At 44.2% G+C, this 20,311-nt stretch overlaps 1 protein-coding gene across 6 annotated transcripts in view; it reads right to left on the minus strand.

The window, feature by feature from the left end:
- Positions 1-1,079: 1,079 nt before the first annotated feature.
- CMSS1 (cms1 ribosomal small subunit homolog) overlaps positions 1,080-20,311 on the minus strand; it is a 372,753-nt gene continuing 353,521 nt past the window's right edge. For all 6 annotated transcript variants that reach the window (XM_075072415.1, XM_032776664.2, XM_032776665.2 and 3 more), the window contains 6 exons: positions 18,591-18,650; positions 14,289-14,391; positions 7,519-7,579; positions 6,290-6,377; positions 4,866-4,954; positions 1,080-1,344 (listed from right to left, as the gene is read on the minus strand). In XM_075072415.1, coding sequence (XP_074928516.1) covers positions 1,261-1,344; positions 4,866-4,954; positions 6,290-6,377; positions 7,519-7,579; positions 14,289-14,391; positions 18,591-18,650 — 485 coding nt within the window. In that variant the 3' untranslated portion in view covers positions 1,080-1,260. The remainder of the gene's footprint in view (positions 1,345-4,865; positions 4,955-6,289; positions 6,378-7,518; positions 7,580-14,288; positions 14,392-18,590; positions 18,651-20,311) is intronic.

Consider the following 20,311-nt stretch of genomic DNA (forward strand, 5'->3'; position numbering starts at 1 on the left):
TGTTTACTAAAAACTTTGTTTCATTTTTCAATCAATCAGAGTGTTCCCTACACCAGATATCCGTATTTTGCTAACTAGTTCAATGAACATGTTTTACTCTATATGGTCTATAGAGCCAACACAGCCAAGAAACAGCAAATTGTATTCTGACATCATAGTAATCAAAATTAACTAAAATTCTAGTAACAAATTCTTTATTTGCTGATAATATGGAAACCAGATAAACCTCATGAAAAAGGCTATAGGATTTTTACTCACCACAAGTGGTCAGGGCTTCAGTTTTGTGTCTATTTGAAAGATGGTCCCTACAGCAACACAGTACCTACTAACAGGCACTAACTTTGATGTGCAGCGTGGTTGAATAGTATTCAGCAAATTTTGCCAGTTGTCATTACATATCACATGATTTGTCAGCGGCAGATATGGTCATGATTCTACAGCTTCTATCTCATGACAATAGCAACACTGGTTGGTGGGATCACTCACATGAGTAAGAGTTGCAAGATTAGACCATTTTTATGCTGTAGGTATCATGGTAATTTTCTTTCTTAAGAAGTACTTAGCCTTCCAAGTTTCGTGCCCTAGCATGAACAGTGGTGAGAGTGCAAGAGCCGTTGTTATCTTCCAGCACGCATCTTTATGATATAATGTAGTGACAGGGTTTGTGGAGGACAAGAGAGCTCTAACTCATCAACACACTGTGGGGGTAGCTACATAAGGTACTAAAGGAGCGATATGGCTAAAACTTCTTGACTAACTCTGGACCAGTCTCTGTAATGGCCAGATGCCTTCTGCATGCTAGGAAGCAGCAACAGTGAGGGTTGGGAATTTCTAGGCCAGAGGTGCTCAGAACTGGCACGGGCTGTCTTCTATCACTCCTAGAGGGGGAGTGAAGGTGTCCTTTTGGAAAAGTGAAAGGAGGGGACAGAAGAAGAGTGGCTGTGGGATTCACTCAGGACAAGTGCACTCATCCTCAGTGTCCTAAGGGTAGTAGAGAACCCACAACTACTGTTTTACATGCAACATACATCTAATTTCAGTATCATACTGTTCAGGCAATAACAATCCCTGGTACAGAATCTACATGCAAAATTTTGCTTTATTATAAGAGGGCCAGAAGCTGACAAATATTGTAATACGCATTTCTGCTAAGCATCTTAGAAATGAAAGAACTGAATCCAGTCAGCCACTGAACAGTTGCCTACTACAGACAATGATAAGTGAAATACAGCTGTAAATTGCATCCATGTTGTTACACCATTAAAAGAGTCCCAGCTTCACAGAATCCTCTCTGCACAGCTTTATAATTCCCGTTTCCAGAAGGTCAATTGTTTCTCTCCTTATCTGAAGGAAACAAAAATTAAACAAGACATGAAGTAGGAAGATTACTGAAAGTGTTCTGCACACTATTCTGCTTAGCTACACGAGTTTTATTAGAGGCTGAGTAAAGGAGAGACCCTCACACACAAATGCAAGTTTTACAAAAGAAATATAATAAACTCTAGAAACTACCTATTTAGATGAATGTCTCTTAGCTTATCTACTTTTAAGACCACCAGACTAACAGCATAGCAAGGCCAGGAGCTCCACTGCAGTTATGGTTACACCAGGGCTTTCATTATAACCCCATTGTCAGCTCTGACTATTTTCAGAGAAGTTCACCTTTTGGGCTGAATGTTTCCAGGCTTCAGCTCAGTCCAGAGATGAAGGCTGTGGGAAAAGCCTGGCAAAATTCTGTTCTGCCCTTTCTGAGTTATATAAAGGGTGGGGAGGGGGATAATAATCTCTCCATTTAAAGTACATTTTAAAAGCTTTTTTGCTCACACAATTTGACTAACTGAACTTCACAAGCTGATATTTTCAGACTACCTGAAGGCTCAGCCCCTATACTGTTTACAAAAAGAACAAGCGTAATGGGGTTACAAAAGGGTTTGAAAAGCTCAGTGGGATGCTTGCATATTAGGGACTTTTGTCAACCTTGGGAGCTAGGCTAGTACTTTGTATTGCAGCCAATATCTACATAGTAAGTTCTGGTGAGAAAACTTTGTCTATAGGCAGTTTAGACTGTGAAGCCACCTGTATTGGGCTCGTTATGCTTTGGCAGAGTTTAGAAGTTCTTCAGGAGAGAGCCTTGGAAGCTCCTCTAGCCTGATTATTCTGAATGTCTCCTTTTCTCTTTCTCCTATTTAGGGTGCAGGGAGGGGCAAACAGGGACATGAACATACAACAACTTTCCCTAATGTGATGTTAGGGTTACACATCTGCCTAACGTTAAGTTAGGAAATGTGGAAGAATACATAACTCTGCCTGTGACGCTGCAAGAGCCTGGCATCAGGATGTCCCTGTTCTCACCAGATGTGGTGGGGTCTAGAACCAAGGCATGGGAAGGCTTTGGTTTTTGTTTTTAAACTTGTGCGTTTATTAGAACTCCACCAGGTAAAAAATTAACCCTGCACACCAACGTGTCCAAGAAGGGCTGCTCTCTGCGTTGTTCTTAGCCCACAACTTCCGTCCTCTCTGCTGCCTTCTCTACCCTCCCTCCAGAAAATGAGGTAAGTGTGCATTTAGAGGGAGCTGTGGGCACTTCACACCTCCAAAAAATCAGGCTATGAGTTTTTCCGTACGCTAATATAAAAATATGCTTGTGTTTCCAGTGCTCCTTGGCTTCCATGTATTTAAACAAATAATACTGCCATATTTACAGTAAGATGCAGTAATGAATCCTGTTAATTCTACAGGACCAAAAGTTATTCTGCAGACAGAAGTTATGAAGAAATCAGGGTCATCTTGTAAAAGTGCCTCTGCCTGGTGCCCAACTGTACTGGTGCAATTTTGCATCCATGAATAATTATAGATACAAAAGAATGAGTACATCATCTGACTGAGTCTGCTAAATGAGTTGCTAGCAGTTACACCCTATCATCGCTCCCACCTTCACTTAACTGTGGATACCAATTAGTTGTGTGATTTTTCCAGGTCCACAAACAGGAAGCCATTTCTGAAAATCTGGCACTATTATGTTATTATTTATTACTATTTATAGTGTTCTTGGCATTTTACACACAAGTAGGAGAACAAGGTGCTGGCTCAATGAGATTTGACTTCAAATGTAAAGTCTTGCCTTTGCTAGCACCTGTTGGAATTCACTATTCCCCTGTTATGACATTTTATCTGTAATATGCTATCTGAATACAGTTTAGTACATACCTTTCATATAAATGATTTTTCTGAACTCTTTCTGGCATATGAAGTAGTACAAAGTATTGTACTACAAGATGCTTCACATACGTATTCAAAATTGTTGAGGGAAAACCCCGTATGTTGTGTTATCAGAGACACAGCAAGTGATTGAAGGCTGTTCCATAATGCAGAAGATGCACAAAAGGGCAAAGTTGGTGTTACACATTCATCCTTAACTTGCACAATTCCTAGGCTTTTAATTTTGTGTTCGTAATGTTACATTATTTTTTTCTAGTTAAATACAGTTTGAGTCACAATTTTGTTATCCAGGCAGCATCCCAGTTGTAGGACTACTCCCCATGGCTAGATTCTATTCAGGAAGTTTGGCATGCTCCCTGCAGAACAAATGTTCAGTTAAGCTGTAAGGAATGGCTAGGAGGCCTCAATCTCAGGTTTGCAATAGCACAGGTTCAAATCCAGGTAGATCAGCCAGAGGCTGACTCACAGAAACCCACGTCCATCTGTACTCCACATGAGCCCAGAGCACTTTTCGTAATAGTAGAGCTTTGTGCCAGTGTCCTTTGCTAATATTTCTGTGGTCCGTTCATCAGTGTCCAAATGGCTGACATATCCGTTTTAATGCAAGTACCCCATCGAACTCACACTTTAAGATGTCTGTTGATGATTTACCACAAGGGGGAGCCTCTTTGCTTCATTAAGTGAAGCTGCTCTTTTTGCTACTTGATTTCTTCAAGGTATTTTAGCAGATACTGTAGTTCATCCTGGAGCATGAGAAATACAACCTTGCGCATGTGGTGGTGTGTGATACAACACACTCAAAAATATGTTAAAATACAGAGCAAGGTGGGTGACAATTTTCTTCCTTGTGAAAGAGGTCTGTGCTGCCTGTGAAAGGAATTGTCCTCTGGAGGCTCCAGACACTGGCCGTTTAGACGTTACTCATGCATGCATGGGAGAGAAGTAGCCTTTTCATACTGATTGGAGAAACTTGTGGTCAGTTCTCTCTCTGGGCTGAATACTGGTTATCTATATAGCCTACTACATATCAAATAGCACAATACCACAGCACAACACTGCACACCTAACAATGCGAGTGCTGCAACATGCCACTGAAAAGCACACGGAATTGTCAGGATGAGAAGGCTCTACCAGTGGCTTACAGACCCATGAGATTTGCTGTTCTATGGTGTCATATTGTTCTAGACAAGGCTGTAGTGTGACTCATCAGGCCAATGTGCTTCTTCCATCACGTAGTCAGTAAAATGTGTCCTCAAAAGCTGCTGAATCTTATTTCCTTTTCTTCAATTTCTGAGGAAAACTTTCCTCCCAGGAGCTGGTTGTTGAGAGTCTCTGGGAGGGGCAGAACTACTAGCTCACAGACATCTGAGCAGGAAAAATTGGTACAGGGTGCTGGAACACATTGGTAGTGTTTGCTGCAACTCATGAGAGATGAAGAAGTGAAGTGCCTTAGTTCGGAGTTGGAGAACCCAGGGTGCAGAATTATAGATAAAATGCTAATTCCTTTGTGTTCCTTGAATACTGATACCAGAAGTCAGTCTCACAGAAGAAAATCCTGACTTCCCAACATTTCAAGTGTTAACCATGTCTAGACAGAAAGGTTCAAATAATTTATGTCATTGTTTAAAAAGGTGACCATACTGTACCTCAGGGATATCAATCATTCTCCTTAACTTCTGATCTCTCCAGTTCCAATCCAAAATCAGATACTTCAAGGAGTTCAAGCTAAGGCCATCTGAAAAGACAATGCAAGTCTTACTATAAAAAAGGCAAAATGACATGTGCTTATCAAAATGATTTTTGACTTCTGCATCCTTTGCAGTCTGTTCCCAGGGCATTCAACATTAAGCACTACATTTGCTGGTTGGAAAACTAATGCAATGACACTGTAAACGTCTTTACCACATAATCCCATGCCTTTTCAAGAAGATAAACACAAAAGCAGAGCAACTGCTTTTGCCAGGCTTGTCAAGAGCCAAAATCCTCCCTGCAAAGAATTCCCCAGACTTCCTCTTCATGAAACCACAGGAGCTGAGTTTCCATGGCTGATGATGAGTTGTTAAATTACAAGGACTTGAGCCAACAAGAGCCTATCAGTGGGAATTGAGGATGGTCAGAAACTTGCACAATCAGGCCCTAAATAAGCTTCAGATCAACAGCACTGCAAAGGGCTTTGGTCATCTTCCATCTGAATGGAAGGAAACAAGGAGGCAGATGGTTCTTTGGGAAATGACCTTCTGCCAGCCCTGCTAACTCCTCCATATCTAGTGGGTGATATCCACAATTTTTCTTGCTAGCTTTTTCTCAGTAACCTCCCGTGGCAGCACTGAACTGTCAAACAGCTCTAGACATGAATACATGGTCAGCTTCTGGTCTTAGCCCTCTGTCTCTCCTCTTGACATATCTTTGGGCTGATGCAGCAACATCAGCTCTATGATGTGCTGTTGAATTGGGATATCTTAACACTGTTGTAAAAGACAGCAACAATGAAACATCTCACTGTCCTGTGCTTCCTGGAGGGAGAAACAGTGGAGTCCCATGCCAGAGCCAGCTCCCGCCCTTGAGCAGGGTATAGCTCGGCCAAATGACCTGAAGAAGTAACTAACCATGACAGGACCATGGTTAGTATCCTGTGATATCTACACTACATTTTGTTTTTATTGCAAATATCTATTTAGGAAGCAAAATATATGGCAGGAAAAAACTTGGATTTGAGAAGGAGAAGGAGGGTTAAACAGATAAACTAACTTCCTGTTCAAGAACTTCATGCCTGGCAGGAGATTGTGAATAATAAACTGAAAGACCAAGCAAATCCAGATTTTTTGAGAGGGCTTTTCAATAAAAGCTGAAATTGAACTCAGAATTGTGCATAGCATAGTTCCTTCTGTCTAAGCCATGGTGTTTAGCTTCCTGCATTTTTAACTTTATATTCTTCATCTGCATTTGGGAGTAGATCGCCAAATTCACTGACTCAGGTTAGTCCAGAACCTTCAAACTCTATTGAAGTTTCACTTATTCTGCCATGTGCAACATGTCCATTACCAGAGCCCATTCCAGCCTCCTCTCCTACCTTGTTTTACGAGAGCTTTTATTCTTCCAGGTGTTCCTACACCCAGGTGGATGACACCATTCTCCAGCATGTTCAGCTGTTCTTTTATCTAATTCAAGGACAGAAAGAGAAGATGTTGCATCAGTAAACCCACAAGTGTTTAGGATTCCCTCTTAAAGAACATTTTATTCCACACTGGAGGTAAATTCCAAGTAGCACAATAACTCCTCTTAAAACACCATCTAAAGCCAGGTCCATATGGAGAAATAGTGCACAGAAAGCTGGGGTATAATCTACAGTATTCTAGCCTGCTACCAGTGGGCCCTGCTACCATGCATTAAGAGTTCCATAAGCACATTAAAGAACTTTTAGTATGTGGTACTGGAGTCCACACGGGCAGTTAGCGTGTGGAAGCTAAAGCACGGTACATTCAGACAGCAAGGGACACACTGTTCATCTCTCACATTGTAAAACTGGTACATATGGGGGAAAGGCACAAAGGGCACTGAGGTGTCCAACTCCCTCTCAAAGTCAATAACTGAAATTCACTCAATTGTGCTTTTCTAAATCTGACCCTGAATACTTTTTCTGAGGTCTGAATAGCATTGGCCTCCCAACAATTAAATCAATCCTCTAGAACTAAATGGAGAGCACACAACCTGGGGAAAGTTAATGCAAAACTGGATTCACACTAATCTGCCCAAGACTGGAGAAGGATGAAATATACTGTGTGTGACATTTACCTGTTTGACAGTATTTATATAGAAGGCCAAATTTTCACCCACTGTCTCTGCTTCCTTTCCTATCATTTGTACACACAAACAGGCATTTGCATTGGGTAGCTGAGCATCTGACTTGCGCCCATCAATGTGGTTGAAGGTGGAGTCTTGTGGATGGGAACACATGTACATGCTTTTTGGTTTTGGTTTTTAAGCAGGCACAAAATCAGAGGCTGGTCTGAGGCACACAATGTTTGACTGGATACCCTGCAGGTTACTGATGGATGTTCTGATCTTAACGTAGGTGCCCATGCTGCCCAAAAAACCACCGGGGCATGAGGAGAGTTTGAGGAGCGATCAGAGGAAGTGCTTGGTTGAATGCCCAGAACTGTGCTGTTGGGGTACAGAAAGGAAGGCCTTTTCTAAAGAAAGGTGCTATGACCATGAAAAGTATCATTACAATATCACATCAAAGACAATGGCATGTGATTGGTTAGCTATTTCACCAAAACTAGTGCTGAACTTGCTTACCTTTATGTGTTTTGCAAACAATTTAATAACTTTGCAGTCTCCTTTGAATGCCGTCACTGACCTAGTAGAGGATAAATTAAAAATAAACTCAAACATCAGAACTCGGATTCTGAGTGTATAACAGGCATAAGAGGAAATCAAAAATAGTTAAAATTAGTGCTTTAAAATGGGCTGTCTAAATGAGTTAGGTGCCCAATTCCCATTGACTCCTATTTGTGCTTTGAAAACATCCCAATAAATTATTATTTAAATCTATATTTGATACTTGTAATGATCTACAACCAGACCTACATACTAGAGGGCACAATTTAGGAGTAATTTACATATATCTTTTTGACAGATATTTATGTAATATTTAAAGAATATGTATTTTACAATTGACTTATTTCAAGACTATTGACTAATCAATTGCCAAATTTAAATAAAAGAATGATTTCACTATTGAATTATAGGCACACCAGAAAGCATTCTGAACTGGAAATTTAAGTTATTACAATTTGTTTATGCAATTATTAGGAAAATCATCCCTTCTGGGCTGTCATAACCCTTACTACACAAAGGAACCTTGATATCCACACCTGTGCAGACCACAACTCTTTTTATCAGAAGACCAGAATTGCATCCTAAGCCTTTGATTTGGGACATAGTTCTATATACAGAAAATGTCATGATTTGTATAATAAACTCAGCAGGAGAAAATGAGTATGGAGTTTACAAAACTCCAGTTGAAACAGGCTTTTTCCTGCACTCAGGAAGAAATCAATGCACCATTGTCATGTGAATCACATGTTAAAGCCTTCCTTTACAACCATGAAGTCTAGAAACCATTTTTTTTAAACAATACTGAGATTCAACTGTCATCATGTGAGTTCTGGAGCTAAGAGAGGAGACATGGCCACGGTTTTCATGCCTTCAACCCAGCCTTGCACTTCTCTGCTCTTCCATGATGTATTGTGGGATAGCAAGATCTGCACCTGCTATTGGGAAAGCTGGGAGCAGAGGAGCCTGGATATTTGGATCAAGAGTACAGAGTGGAGAATGCAAACCACTTATCTAGCAATATGTGTTGCAGAAACTACCACACTTCTCATCAAGAGACTGGGGAAAGAGAAACAAATCCTGATTTCCATACCTTCTGTTGGGGAAGTCAGGTTTGAGCAGGAAGCCTTTCAAATCTCCTGAATCAATATACAAATCTCATCAACCCTATACCTGTGGAATCAAATGGAGTGAACATGCTTGTTTTATACTCCATCAATTCACAGAATATCAGGGTTGGAAGGGACCTCAGGAGGTCATCTAGTCCAATCCCCTGGTCAAAGCAGGACCAATTCCCAGACAGATTTTTGCACCAGATCCCTAAATGGCCCCCTCAAGGACTGAACTCACAACCCTAGGTTTAGCAAGCCAATGCTCAAACCACTGAGCTATCCCTCCCCACTTTATGTGGATACACCAGAGCCTGTTCCCACAGTATCCTCACCCTGTTTTTCACAACTTACAAGGCCCAGGGAGCATCAGGGGTAGTAGTAGCAGCACCTCAGCATAAAATTAACAACAATTGCTGGACAGGCACCAACTACGGAGAAGGGTCCTGCAGACACCACATCAGTCTCAGAGAAATGAGAGAGAAAGGAAAGTGACCATACAACGGGGTGGATTAGACACAGGAACGGTTACTGGGATAGACAGCAGGATGGGATGGGATAGGATAGAAGCTGGGACATGACCTACATGCCAGCAAAACATGGAAAACAAAAACAGAGCCCACAAAATCTAGAATCAGTGATGGCAAAGGGAAAGAAAGCAGGAGAAAGAAAAGCACATGATGAACCAGAGATGACTAACTGTGCAGCTAATATGACAGAAGAGAGAGGGAAACTCAGACATTTTCTGCTCCATTCTCTCAACAACAAGGAGAGTGGAATGAGACTTCTGCGCACTGTCAGTTACTGAAAGACTTGCCATGCCAAAGTAAGGGAATAACACTCCTGTCCACATTGGGGACAATGGAAAGAGATAGCAGAGACAACATCTCAGTTCTGCACTGTGATGTCACCCTACCAGCACAAAGCCCAGCCTTGTGAAGTCAGCAGTGAGCTTAGCACAGAACCTGAGTGAAAGACGAAGCTTGGGCTCCCTTCCCAGAAGGGACTAGAGATTTCAGCACAGCAGGAGCAGAGTGACTGGATGTACCACCTGGTGGCTCAGAGAAGTCCTTATGAACAAATAAGTTCTGTGTATGAAGAATGAGTGTGTGTGCTGACAGGGATCTGTGTGCAAACAGGGGGAAAGTTCAGAGAAAATCCTACAGCAGTGAGGCTATGAGGATGTGGACCTCCTCCTTGTAAAACACCACATAGGTCATCTCTGAAGTAAACACCCTGATCTCAGACACCCTACAGGCAGACATTATTGTGACCAGGAAAGAAACTTTCCAAGAGAGGAGGAGACGGGAGCAGGGAGCTAGAGGCTTGAAGGAAGGACCCCTGAGCCATGACAGCATGAGGTAGAGGTCCCAGGGAGGGACAGGATCCCTGAAATGAGGGTAGAGACTCTCTAGACCTTTCAAAAACCAAACTGTCATGTCATGAGCGAAGACCAACCTGCCTAGGGCAGAGGGTGGAAGGCCAAAATAGTGGCCAAGTGGACTTCCACTGATGACAAGGACAGCCCTTGGAGCCTGAGGTGCAGAAGATAGTCCAGGATTACCTGCAGCAAAGCCTGCTCAGCACAGATATCCCAGGCTGAGATCCAGCATTTGAACCGCTTCCACTTAGCCAGGCAGGTCGCTCTGGTGGAGGGCTTTCTGCTACCCAACAAGACCTGTTGGACATGGGCTGAGCATTCCCGTTCCTCCGCATTTAGCCATGCAGAAGCCACACTGTCAAGTGCAGCGACGCCAAGTTCAGATGCAGAAGACCTAGTTCTGGGACAGCAGGTCCAGCTAGAGAGGAAGCTGCATCGGGGCAGCTACCAGAAGGTCCAGCAGCGTGCCGAACCAGTGCTGCCAAGGCCACACAGAGGCTATCAGGATCACCTTTGCTGTATCCTGTTTAATCTTCATAAGGACCTTGTGAATTAGTGGTACCGGCGGGAAGGCAGACATCAGAACCCCTGACCATGGGAGCAGAAAGGTGTCTGCACAGGGGGCCCCTGTCCAAGCAGAGCAGAACACGTGGCATTTCCGATTCTGACAGGACGTGAACAGGTCCACTTGGGGAGTCGCCCACCTCCGGAAGATCCCATTGAGCGCCTCGAGATGGAATGATCACTCATGCTGAGATGAGAAAGTCCTGCTGAGGTGATCTGATAACTCGTTCCTAGCCCGGGTAGATGCACAGCTACCAGATGAATGACATGCTGTACAGAGAAGTCCCAAAGGCAGAGAGCTTCTTGGCAAAGGGCCAACGACCTGGCTCTGCCCTATCTGTTGATGTAATACATCGCAGCAGTATTGTCTGTCAGGACATGCACCACCTTGCCATTCACGTGGGACAGGGAAGCTGGCAGGCCAAGTGAGCTCCCTGACATTTATGTGGAGGGACAGATCGTTCCGCGACCAGCGGCCTTGCATCGCTGGTGCTGTTGGTTGCTGCTCTGAGGTGGTGGCTGAGGAATGGAGAGATGGAGGCATCAGCATCACAGGTATGCCCAACATGCTCCAGTAGGGCCATTGGCCTTGCTGCCACCATGGCATGGAGGTCGATGCAGCCTCAGGTGCACAATCGCGCTGGTGCTGTCACAGTGAGAGGCTGAATTCTCTTTCTGTACCCGAGGAATCACCTTCAGGTGAACATGGAGGCACTGTGAAAGCTAGTATCTGGTGGCTAACTGTTGCCGCAGGAGACTGGTGCCTCAAGTAGAAGGATCAGTGCCGGGACCTGGGGGATTAGTACCATAACAGAGACCACTCCCACTCTCTGGGAGATGTGGATCTGCGCTGAGGAGACAGCTGGCAGGAAGATGATTGGCGCCAGTGATACAGTGACCAGTGCGTTCCTCTAGGCCAGTGGTTCTCAAACTTTTGCATTGGTGACCTCTTTCACATAGCAAACCTCTGAGTGCACCCTCCCTTATAAATTAAAAACACTGTTTTATATATTTAACACCATTATAAATGCTGGAGGCAAAGTGGGTTTGGGGTGGAGGCTGACAGCTCGCGACCCCCCATGTAACAACCTCGCGACCCCCTAAGGGATCCCGACCCCCAGTTTGAGCATCCCTGTGCTAGGTGACCTGCATCGAGAGGGTGGAGACTGTGAGCATGGTGCTGGCGATGCAGGACGTCCTGCAGAAGACAGAGACCTGGGACATGGAAACCGAGAGTGCTGTCTTGTCTCTAGAGACTGGCATCGTTCGCCTGCCCTCTGGGGGGTCTATACAGCTGGCCTGCACTCACCGAGAGCCTTTGCCATGTCCTAGGACACGTGTGGAGCTGGCAGCACTGGTAGAGGCTTCTGCTCTCTGGGCGCCAAGAGAGCCTGGGAAGGTGTCAGCCCTGCCACTAGTCTGGGTCCCCCACCGCTCCCTGGAGTCAGTGGAGGATCCCTAGGGGGGCTACAGGGCCCCAATCAGGCACGTGTCCCCATGTGGCTCTGGTGTGGGCTGATGGTCTGAACTGGGTCCTTTGCCCTTCTTGCTCGGTGCCAGGGAGTCGCTCTTCTTTGACCATTTCTTAGGCATCAGCAACGGGGAGCGGTGCTGGGCAGAGCCTAGTGCCAGGGGTGTGCTGCACACTGATGCCGAGGTGCTCGGGGCAGACTCTGGCCGGGAAGGCTCAGATGCTGGGCGGAGAGCAGCCTCCATGAGAAGAGCTCTCAAATGTATGTCTCGCTCTTTCTGAGTCCTGGGACAAAAGTTCTCACAGATGCGACACTTGATTCTTCCCAGGCAATTCCCCTGAGCACTTGAGGCAGCCGCTATTGAGGTGACTAACAGGCATAGGCCTGCTGCAGTCAGAGCAGGGCTTAAAACCCAGAGACTGAGGCATGCCCCACCTGGGGCAAAGTCCCCTCTGGGACGCTATCTCTAACTAACGACTTACTAACTACAGTAAACAAACTATTTACAAGGCCTTAAGGATCGAAGACTGAAGTAAAAGAACTGCTAACCCCTATCAGGTGAGGGAAAGGCGCTCCAACTAACCACCACAGGCAGTAAGAAGGAACTGAGAGGGTGTAGGGCTGGCGACACCTAATATATCGATGCATGAACACGGCACTAAGAGGGCACCACTGCCAACCCTATGGATACAGTTAAGGCAAAAATCTCCAATGGGAGCGCACGTTGGTGCGTGCACACCTAAAATAGAATCGACATGAGCAAACACTCGAAGAACAACATTCATTTGTTAAACAGCACTTATCCCGCTAAAAAGCAAAAAGGTACAATTTGTTCTCAAATACATACATTTGTGATGTTGGCATCTCTGATATTGGCAACATTGCCAGTAATCAGGCAGCTCAAAGCTGGCAGAAACCTTCAGACATCTCCCTCTCAGTCACCAGCAAACATTTCCCCCTGGCCCTCACAAATATGATGCAAATTACAACTAACAGAGAGAATACGGGGCAGATGATCCACACTCCAGTCAGTGCATGTCACACACCTCCCTCTCGCAACCTGCCCTTTAGCCTACCAACAACACAGTACACAGACATCAGCAACTCTGGGGGGGGGGACTGAAATAGCTCCTTGCTCCCATCCAGATTTCCACCCTATGGCTTGAGGAGCTAGGGAAACAGGCATTAGGGCTGGGTCACCTAGATAAGCTGCTCGTATATCCAGTGTGTTTAAGCTATGGGAGGGGAAAAAATGTTCCTTGTGCCAGTCTTGCAAACAGAGCTGGATTTGTGAAGACCCTGGCTTCATGGAGCAGCCAATATTTTATCACCAGTGTCACAGTAGTTAGTATTTTTTTTAAGGCCAAGCTAATGAAGTTAGGAAACTCTCAGCTTTCAGCAGAAAAAAAAAAAAAGATTCTAGCCCTCATGGTTGCAGAGAAAAGATTGTACATGTAACCATAGTGCAGCCTAAAGACTCAAAAACACAGAAGACAGAATTCAAAATAAAGCTTATTCTCTGTATATCGGTCCCTAAGGAGTGACAGAATCACACCCTCCAGAGCAGGCCTAGTATTCCAAGCAGGTGAAAACAGGACATTACACAGACCAGTGTTTCTCAACCAGTGAATTGTGACCCTGGGAAGCAGAATCCCAAAATTCAAGCGGGGTGGGGATGTGAGGCACTGAAAATTTTATTACAATCTATTATCACTGATATATTTTCTTTACTCTTACTTTTATAGTGAAGAAGGGGTTGCCAACCTGAAAAGAATGAGAAACACTAATACAGGCCAGACATACTGGTCTCCAGAGAGGTCCCAGAGCCCTGAGTTTCTACTGGACTTTGTCATAGAAATGTCCTGACACTGTACTCAAAATGATAGTGTTGAGCTATGCATTTTTATGCACTTAATCTGTTCTTAAGTGTAATAGGCTGAATGTCTTTCTAAGAGCAACTATACTTTACTTTTGGTTTGTAACAAAAACAGTAGATCTATGCAGCTGAGTTATTAAGTTCTACTTTAGTCTAAACCAAATACCACAGTACCACGCTTTGGAGGAGTGAAGGATATTGCATCAGTTGAGTCAGTAATTTTGTTGGCTAGCAAAGGATATTGTCTCAGTTTTGCCTTTATGTCTAGGGTTCCAGGCAAAACCTCTGACTGGGTGCCAGTCTCAACATAACATTTGCTTTCAACATACTTAATGAGCTCCAAACAACGGAGAGCAGAACTGCAGATAATCAGCATCAGCACAGACGACTTCTCCTTGTGGTTTTTTCGAAGTTTTGCCCATTTGGGACAGACTGCAACAAGAAATACAAAATACACAGAGAAAGCTATGACTTAAATACATATTGCAATGCTAAATTACACAAGTACATAATGAATAGCTGCCTGCCGAAAGCATATACTTACAACACACTACTTCACAATCTCAGTTTGTAAAACATGTAAATTAAGATATTTCCAAAAAATTAACAAACAAAATGTCTCATATACCAAACAATGAAATATGATTATCAAATAGATTACATTAGAAAACAGGTTACATAAGGGTCAAAATGCAGCGATTGTATAAACACGCACAAATCCATCGACTTCATTTGACCCGAAATTTGCAATGCAATTTGATTTATAGTAGTGCTTTAATAGAGAGAACAATGGATAAATGGAATACATTTATTGCAACTGTACCACAGGGATGTGAAAGCAGATCTGCTTAACTAGGACAGGAGAGAATAAAAATTCCCATTACTAGTAGACAGAGACAGGTAGAAATGGTACAATAAAATTAAGACAACATAATTAGGCCTTGTCTACACAGGTGGTGATGTATAGGGTATGCATAGCTACACCACACAGTGAAAAACACAAGCTGAGACCACACTGAGATGTGTAGCTATGAAAAGCAGCGAAAGGCTCTGATAGGGGGGAGGGAGTGGGGAAAGACTCCAGCTACACAAAGTTTCCAGAGCCTTTTCCTGCTGCCTCCCCACTGCCAGAGCCTTCCCATGCTGCCAGGAGTCTTTCACTGCTGCAGGGAAAGGCCCCAGCAGCAGAGAGCTGCCAGAGCCTCTCTCTGCTCCCTTGCCCCCTTCTCCCTCAGCCTTTCACCACTGCCAGAGTCTTTCCTTATGGCGGGGAAAGTCTCCATCAGCAAGGAGGCAGCGGAACACTGCACTGCTAAAGACAGCAGTGTAGATAGGGAGGCACTGCTTGGGCATGTAGAGATCCGTGTAGGGCATACGCTATAAGGTTCTGGCATGTCTTTACTCATGTAAACCTCAAAATCTACACTGCTATTTATACCCATGCTAAGGGGGGCGTGCATCGTATGTACTCTACACACTACAGTAAGCATAGACATAGCCTTACATATTTAACCAAGTGTGGTCAAATATTAAGAAATATTTTCCCAAATGTTATTTAAAAGCAAAACTAAAATATGTTGATGCAAAATAATAATCTTGCAGAATACAAACATGCAGAAACATAAAAGATGTAATATAACTGATTTTATGAATATTTCTAGGTCAAGATTAATTTTAATCCTTTAAAAAGTGTAAGTTAAATCCTAATGAGGAAAATAGAAAGGAGCACAAAATCTGGCTAATTAAGTGCAAAAATATAATTAGGAAGGCCATAAAAGAATTTGAAGAACAGCTAGCCAAAGACTCAAAAAACGATAGCAAAATTTTTTTAAGTACATCAGAAGCAGGAAGCCTGCTAACCAACCAGTGGGGTCACTGGACACTCAAGATGCTAAAGGAGCACTCAAGGACAATAAGGCCATTGCGGAGAAACTAAACGAATTCTTTTCATAGGTCTTCACGGCTGAGGATGTGAGGGAGATTCCCCAACCTGAGCCATTCTTTTTAGGTGACAGATCTGAGGAACTGACCCAGATTGAGGCACCATTAGAGGAGGATTTGGAACAAACTGGTAAACTAAACAGTAATAAATCACCAAGACCAGGATGGTATTCACCCAAGAGTTCTGAAAGCACTCAGATTTGAAATTGCAGAACTACAAACTGTCGTCCGTAACCTATCATTTAAATCAGCTTCTGTACCAAATGACTGGAGGACAGCTAATGTGACGCCAATTTTTAAAAAGGGCTCCAGAGGTGATCCTTGCAATTAAAGGCCAGTAAGCCTGACTTCAGTACCAGGCAAATTGGTTGAAACTATAGTAAAGAACAAAATTGTCAGACATATAGATGAACATAATTTGTTGGGGAAGAGTCAACATGATTTTTGTAAAGGGAAATCATGCCTCACAATTCTACTAGAATTCTTTGAGGGGTCAACAAGCATGTGGACAAGGGAGATCTAGTGGATATAGTGTACTTAGATTTCAGAAAGCCTTTGACAAGGACCCTCACCAAAGGCTCTTAAGCAAAGTAAGCTGTCATGGGATAAGAGGGAAGGTTCTTTCATGAACTAGTAACTGGTTAAAATATAGGAAACAAAGAGTAGGAATAAATGGTCAGTTTTCAGAATGGAGGGAGATAAATAGTGTGTCCCTAGGCGTCTGTATTGGCCAGTCTATTCAGTATATTCATAAATGATCTAGAAAAGGATAAACAGTGAGGTGGCAAATTTGCAGATGATACAAACTCAAGATAGTGAAGTCCCAGGCAGACTGCAAAGACTACAAAAGGATCTCTGAAAACTGGGTGACTGGGAAACAAAATGGCAGATGAAATTCAGTGTTGATAAATGCAATGTAATGCACATTGGAAAGCATAATCCCAACTATATGTATAAAATGACGGATAGTTCTTTGAAAACTCCTCTCAAATGTGCAGCAGCAGTCAAAAAAGTGAACAGAATGTTGGAATCATTAAGAAAGGGATAGAAGACAGGACAGAAAATATCATATTGCTCTATATAAATCCATATACACACACATCTTGAATACTGCATGCAGATGTGGTCGCCCCATCTCAAAAAATATATATTGGACTTGGAAAAACGTTTTAAAAAGGGCAACAAAAATGATTAGGGGTATGGAAAGGCTGCCGTATGTGAAGAGATTAATAAGACTGGGACTTTTCAGCTTGGAAGAGAAATGACTAAGGTAGATATGGTTGAGGTCTATAAATCATGATTAGTGTGGAGAAAGTAAATAAGAAGGTGTTATTTACTCCTTCTAATTACACAAGAGCTAGGGTCTCACCCAGTGGTAAGCTGGACCCAGTCCCACTGTTCGCGGGAACCGGTTGTTAAATTTAGAAACCCTTTTAGAACCCGTTGTCCTGCAAGGACAACGGGTTTGAAAAGGGCTTTTAAATTTAACAAAAGCCCCAGCAGCTCCCTGCCCTTCCCCCGGCCCCAGCTCACCTCACTCCGCCTCTGCCTCCTCCCCAAACGCTCCCGAGGCTTCTCCTCCCCCTCCCGGTTTCCCGTGAATCAGCTGTTTGTGCGGGAAGCCGGGAGAGCTGAGAAGGAAGCAGTGGCTTCCCGCAGGTGAGCTGAGGCAGAGAGGCGGGGGCGGAGGAGGGCTCCAGGCACCGCACGGCTCCAGTCTGGCCCCCGACCCCATCTCCGGGTGGCGCGGCTCCAGCTCGGCTCCGGCCAGCTGAGCGCCCCAACTCCGGCCCAGGTGGAGCACCCCGGCTCCAATCCCAACCCCAACCGAGCGCCCAGCCTGGCCCCCACTCCAGGCAGTGCGGTAAGGGGCAGGGACCATGGAGGGGTGTTGGAAGAGGCAGGGGAGTTGGGGAGTGTGATTAGTGTTGGGGTGGTCAGAGGGCAGGGAACAGGGGGATGAATGGGGGCAAGGGTCCCTGGGGGCCATCAGGAATAAGAGGAGGGGTTGGATGGGGCAGCAGGGGGCAGTCAGGGGACAGGGAAGGGGGTGGATGGGGCAGCGGTCCGGGGGGGGCTGTCAAGGAACATGGGGGGTTGGATGGGGCACGAGTCCCGGGGGGGCATGACCCCCTCATGGGGTGAGCAGGAGGGAATTGGTTGTTAATATTTTGGCAGCTCATCACTGGTCTTGCCCAATGAAATTAATAGGCAGCAGGTTTAAAACAAACAAAAGGAAGTATTTTTTTTCACACAATGCAGTCAACCTCTGGAACTCCAGGCCAGAGGATGTTGTGAAGGCCAAGACTATAACAGCGTTGAAAAAAAGAACTAGATACATTCACAGAGGATAAGTACATCAATGGCTATTAGCCAGGATGGGCAGGGATGGTTTCCCTAGCCTCTGTTTGCCAGAAGCTGGAAATGGGCGACAGGGGATGGATCACTTGATGATTACTTGTTCTGTTCATTCCCTCCAGAGCACCTAGTATTGTCCACTGCTGGAAGACAAGATACTAGGCTAGATGGACCTTTGGTCTGTCCCAGTATGGCCGTTCTTATGTTCTTAAGTGGGCAGATATGCATACTGTTTTGTGTGTAGCATGAGGATTCTATTTTCTCTTGAATACTGCACTAAAAAATTTTTTATAAACAAACTTCACTCTCCTTGTGACCAATATTTTACTCACTTTCCTTCAGGTATGAAGAAAAACTGTGGGTGAGGTCATTGGATGGCAGGAAACACGAATCTGAAACCATAAGAGACAAAATGTTTTTGTTGACAGATTTGCAACAGAACAATTGAGGATATTCATAAGTTTACACTACAGCACTAGGTATATCTATTAAATCCTTCTTGGATTAAATCTACCAGTAATGCTTATTTTTTGAAAAATACGTGGATTGCCCTTTGGAAAGGCAGAGTTTCGTGGTCCCCACTATGCAACAGCAATGAGTTTGTGAACTGGTTAACCGAATCATGGTAAAATCTATCAACACAATTTTAATTCCCTCCTCAATTATCTGAATGTTTTTCTCTCCTCACCCTCTGTAAATATAGCATTACACAACTGACCACATAGATAATGGAGGGTTTTCACATGCCTTTGTGGCATCAATCAGAAGCCACAGCCAGAACCATTATGACTGATTGGACCAGTGGTCCAATCTAACACAGCAAATCCTACATTCAGGAGTCACTAAAACAATCAGGATGGGATAGAATAAAAGGAAGATGTGGGTCATCCTCTTATTAATGAGGTTACTTTCCTCTCTGGACTTTCACATTGCACAACTCTGTAAATTATGCTCAATCACAGTTATATAAATACAGTAACTCCTCACTTAAAGTCGTTCCGGTTAATGTTGTTTCGTTGCTAATCAATTAGGGAATATGCTCATTTCAAGTTGCGCAATGCTCCCTTCCAATGTTGTTTGGCAGCCGCCTGCTTTGTCCACTGCTTGCAGAAACAGCAGCCTGTTGCAGCTAGCTGGTGGGAGCTTGTAATCAGGGTGGATTGGCAGCCCCCCTATCAGCTCCCCGCTCCCCTAAATTCCCTGTGCTGTAGCTGCCCAGGAGGCTAGCAATCAGCAGTTCAGCTGTCCCTCCCCCCACTGCCATGTGCTGCTCCTGCTCTCTACCTTGGAGCTGCTCCCAGAGACTCTTGCTTGCTGTTCAGGGCAGGAAGGAGGGGGCTAATGTCAAGGTATCCCCCTCCCCCCTGCTTCTGCACCCCACTTACCCCTTCTCCATATAGAGCAGGGAGGGGACCCTGATGGAGAGAGACAGAGAGAGCTTGGGGCAGCTGCTTACTTAAAGGGGCAGTGTGCATCTCTCTCTCTCTCCCACACACAAGGTGTGTGTCTGTCTCTGTCTGCTATGCTATCTCTCCTCCCTCGTATTCATGCTGCCTTGTATGAGAGGCTACATTAACAAAGTGTTAACCCGTGAGGGCTCAGCCGAGTGCTAGTTCACCATTTAGCAGCAAGGCATTCCCTGGGGAATATCCCGCACTCTTCCACCCTCTAACTTCACCACCCCAACCAAGCTTCACAATAATCATAGCTGTGAACAGGATTAAATTGTTTGTTTAAAATGTATACTGTGTGTATATCTATATAATATATAGTTCTTTGTCTGGTGAAAAAAATTTCCCTGGAACCTAACCCCCCCTATTTATATTAATTCTTATGGGGAAATTGGATTCACTTAACATTGTTTCATGTAAAGTTGCATTTTTCAGGAACATAACTACAATGTTAAGCGAGGAGTTACTGTACTGACATGCACTTTAATTCCCCATCCTCACTAGGAGGCTCTCTTGATGACACTCTCTCCATCTCAGATATAAATCTGGCAAATTTTACCTAGCCGCTAATCCTCATTCAGTTAAACCAATAGCTGTCAATG

Source organism: Chelonoidis abingdonii, chromosome 1, assembly GCF_003597395.2.
Source record: "Chelonoidis abingdonii isolate Lonesome George chromosome 1, CheloAbing_2.0, whole genome shotgun sequence".
Classification (NCBI taxonomy): Eukaryota; Metazoa; Chordata; order Testudines; family Testudinidae; genus Chelonoidis; species Chelonoidis abingdonii.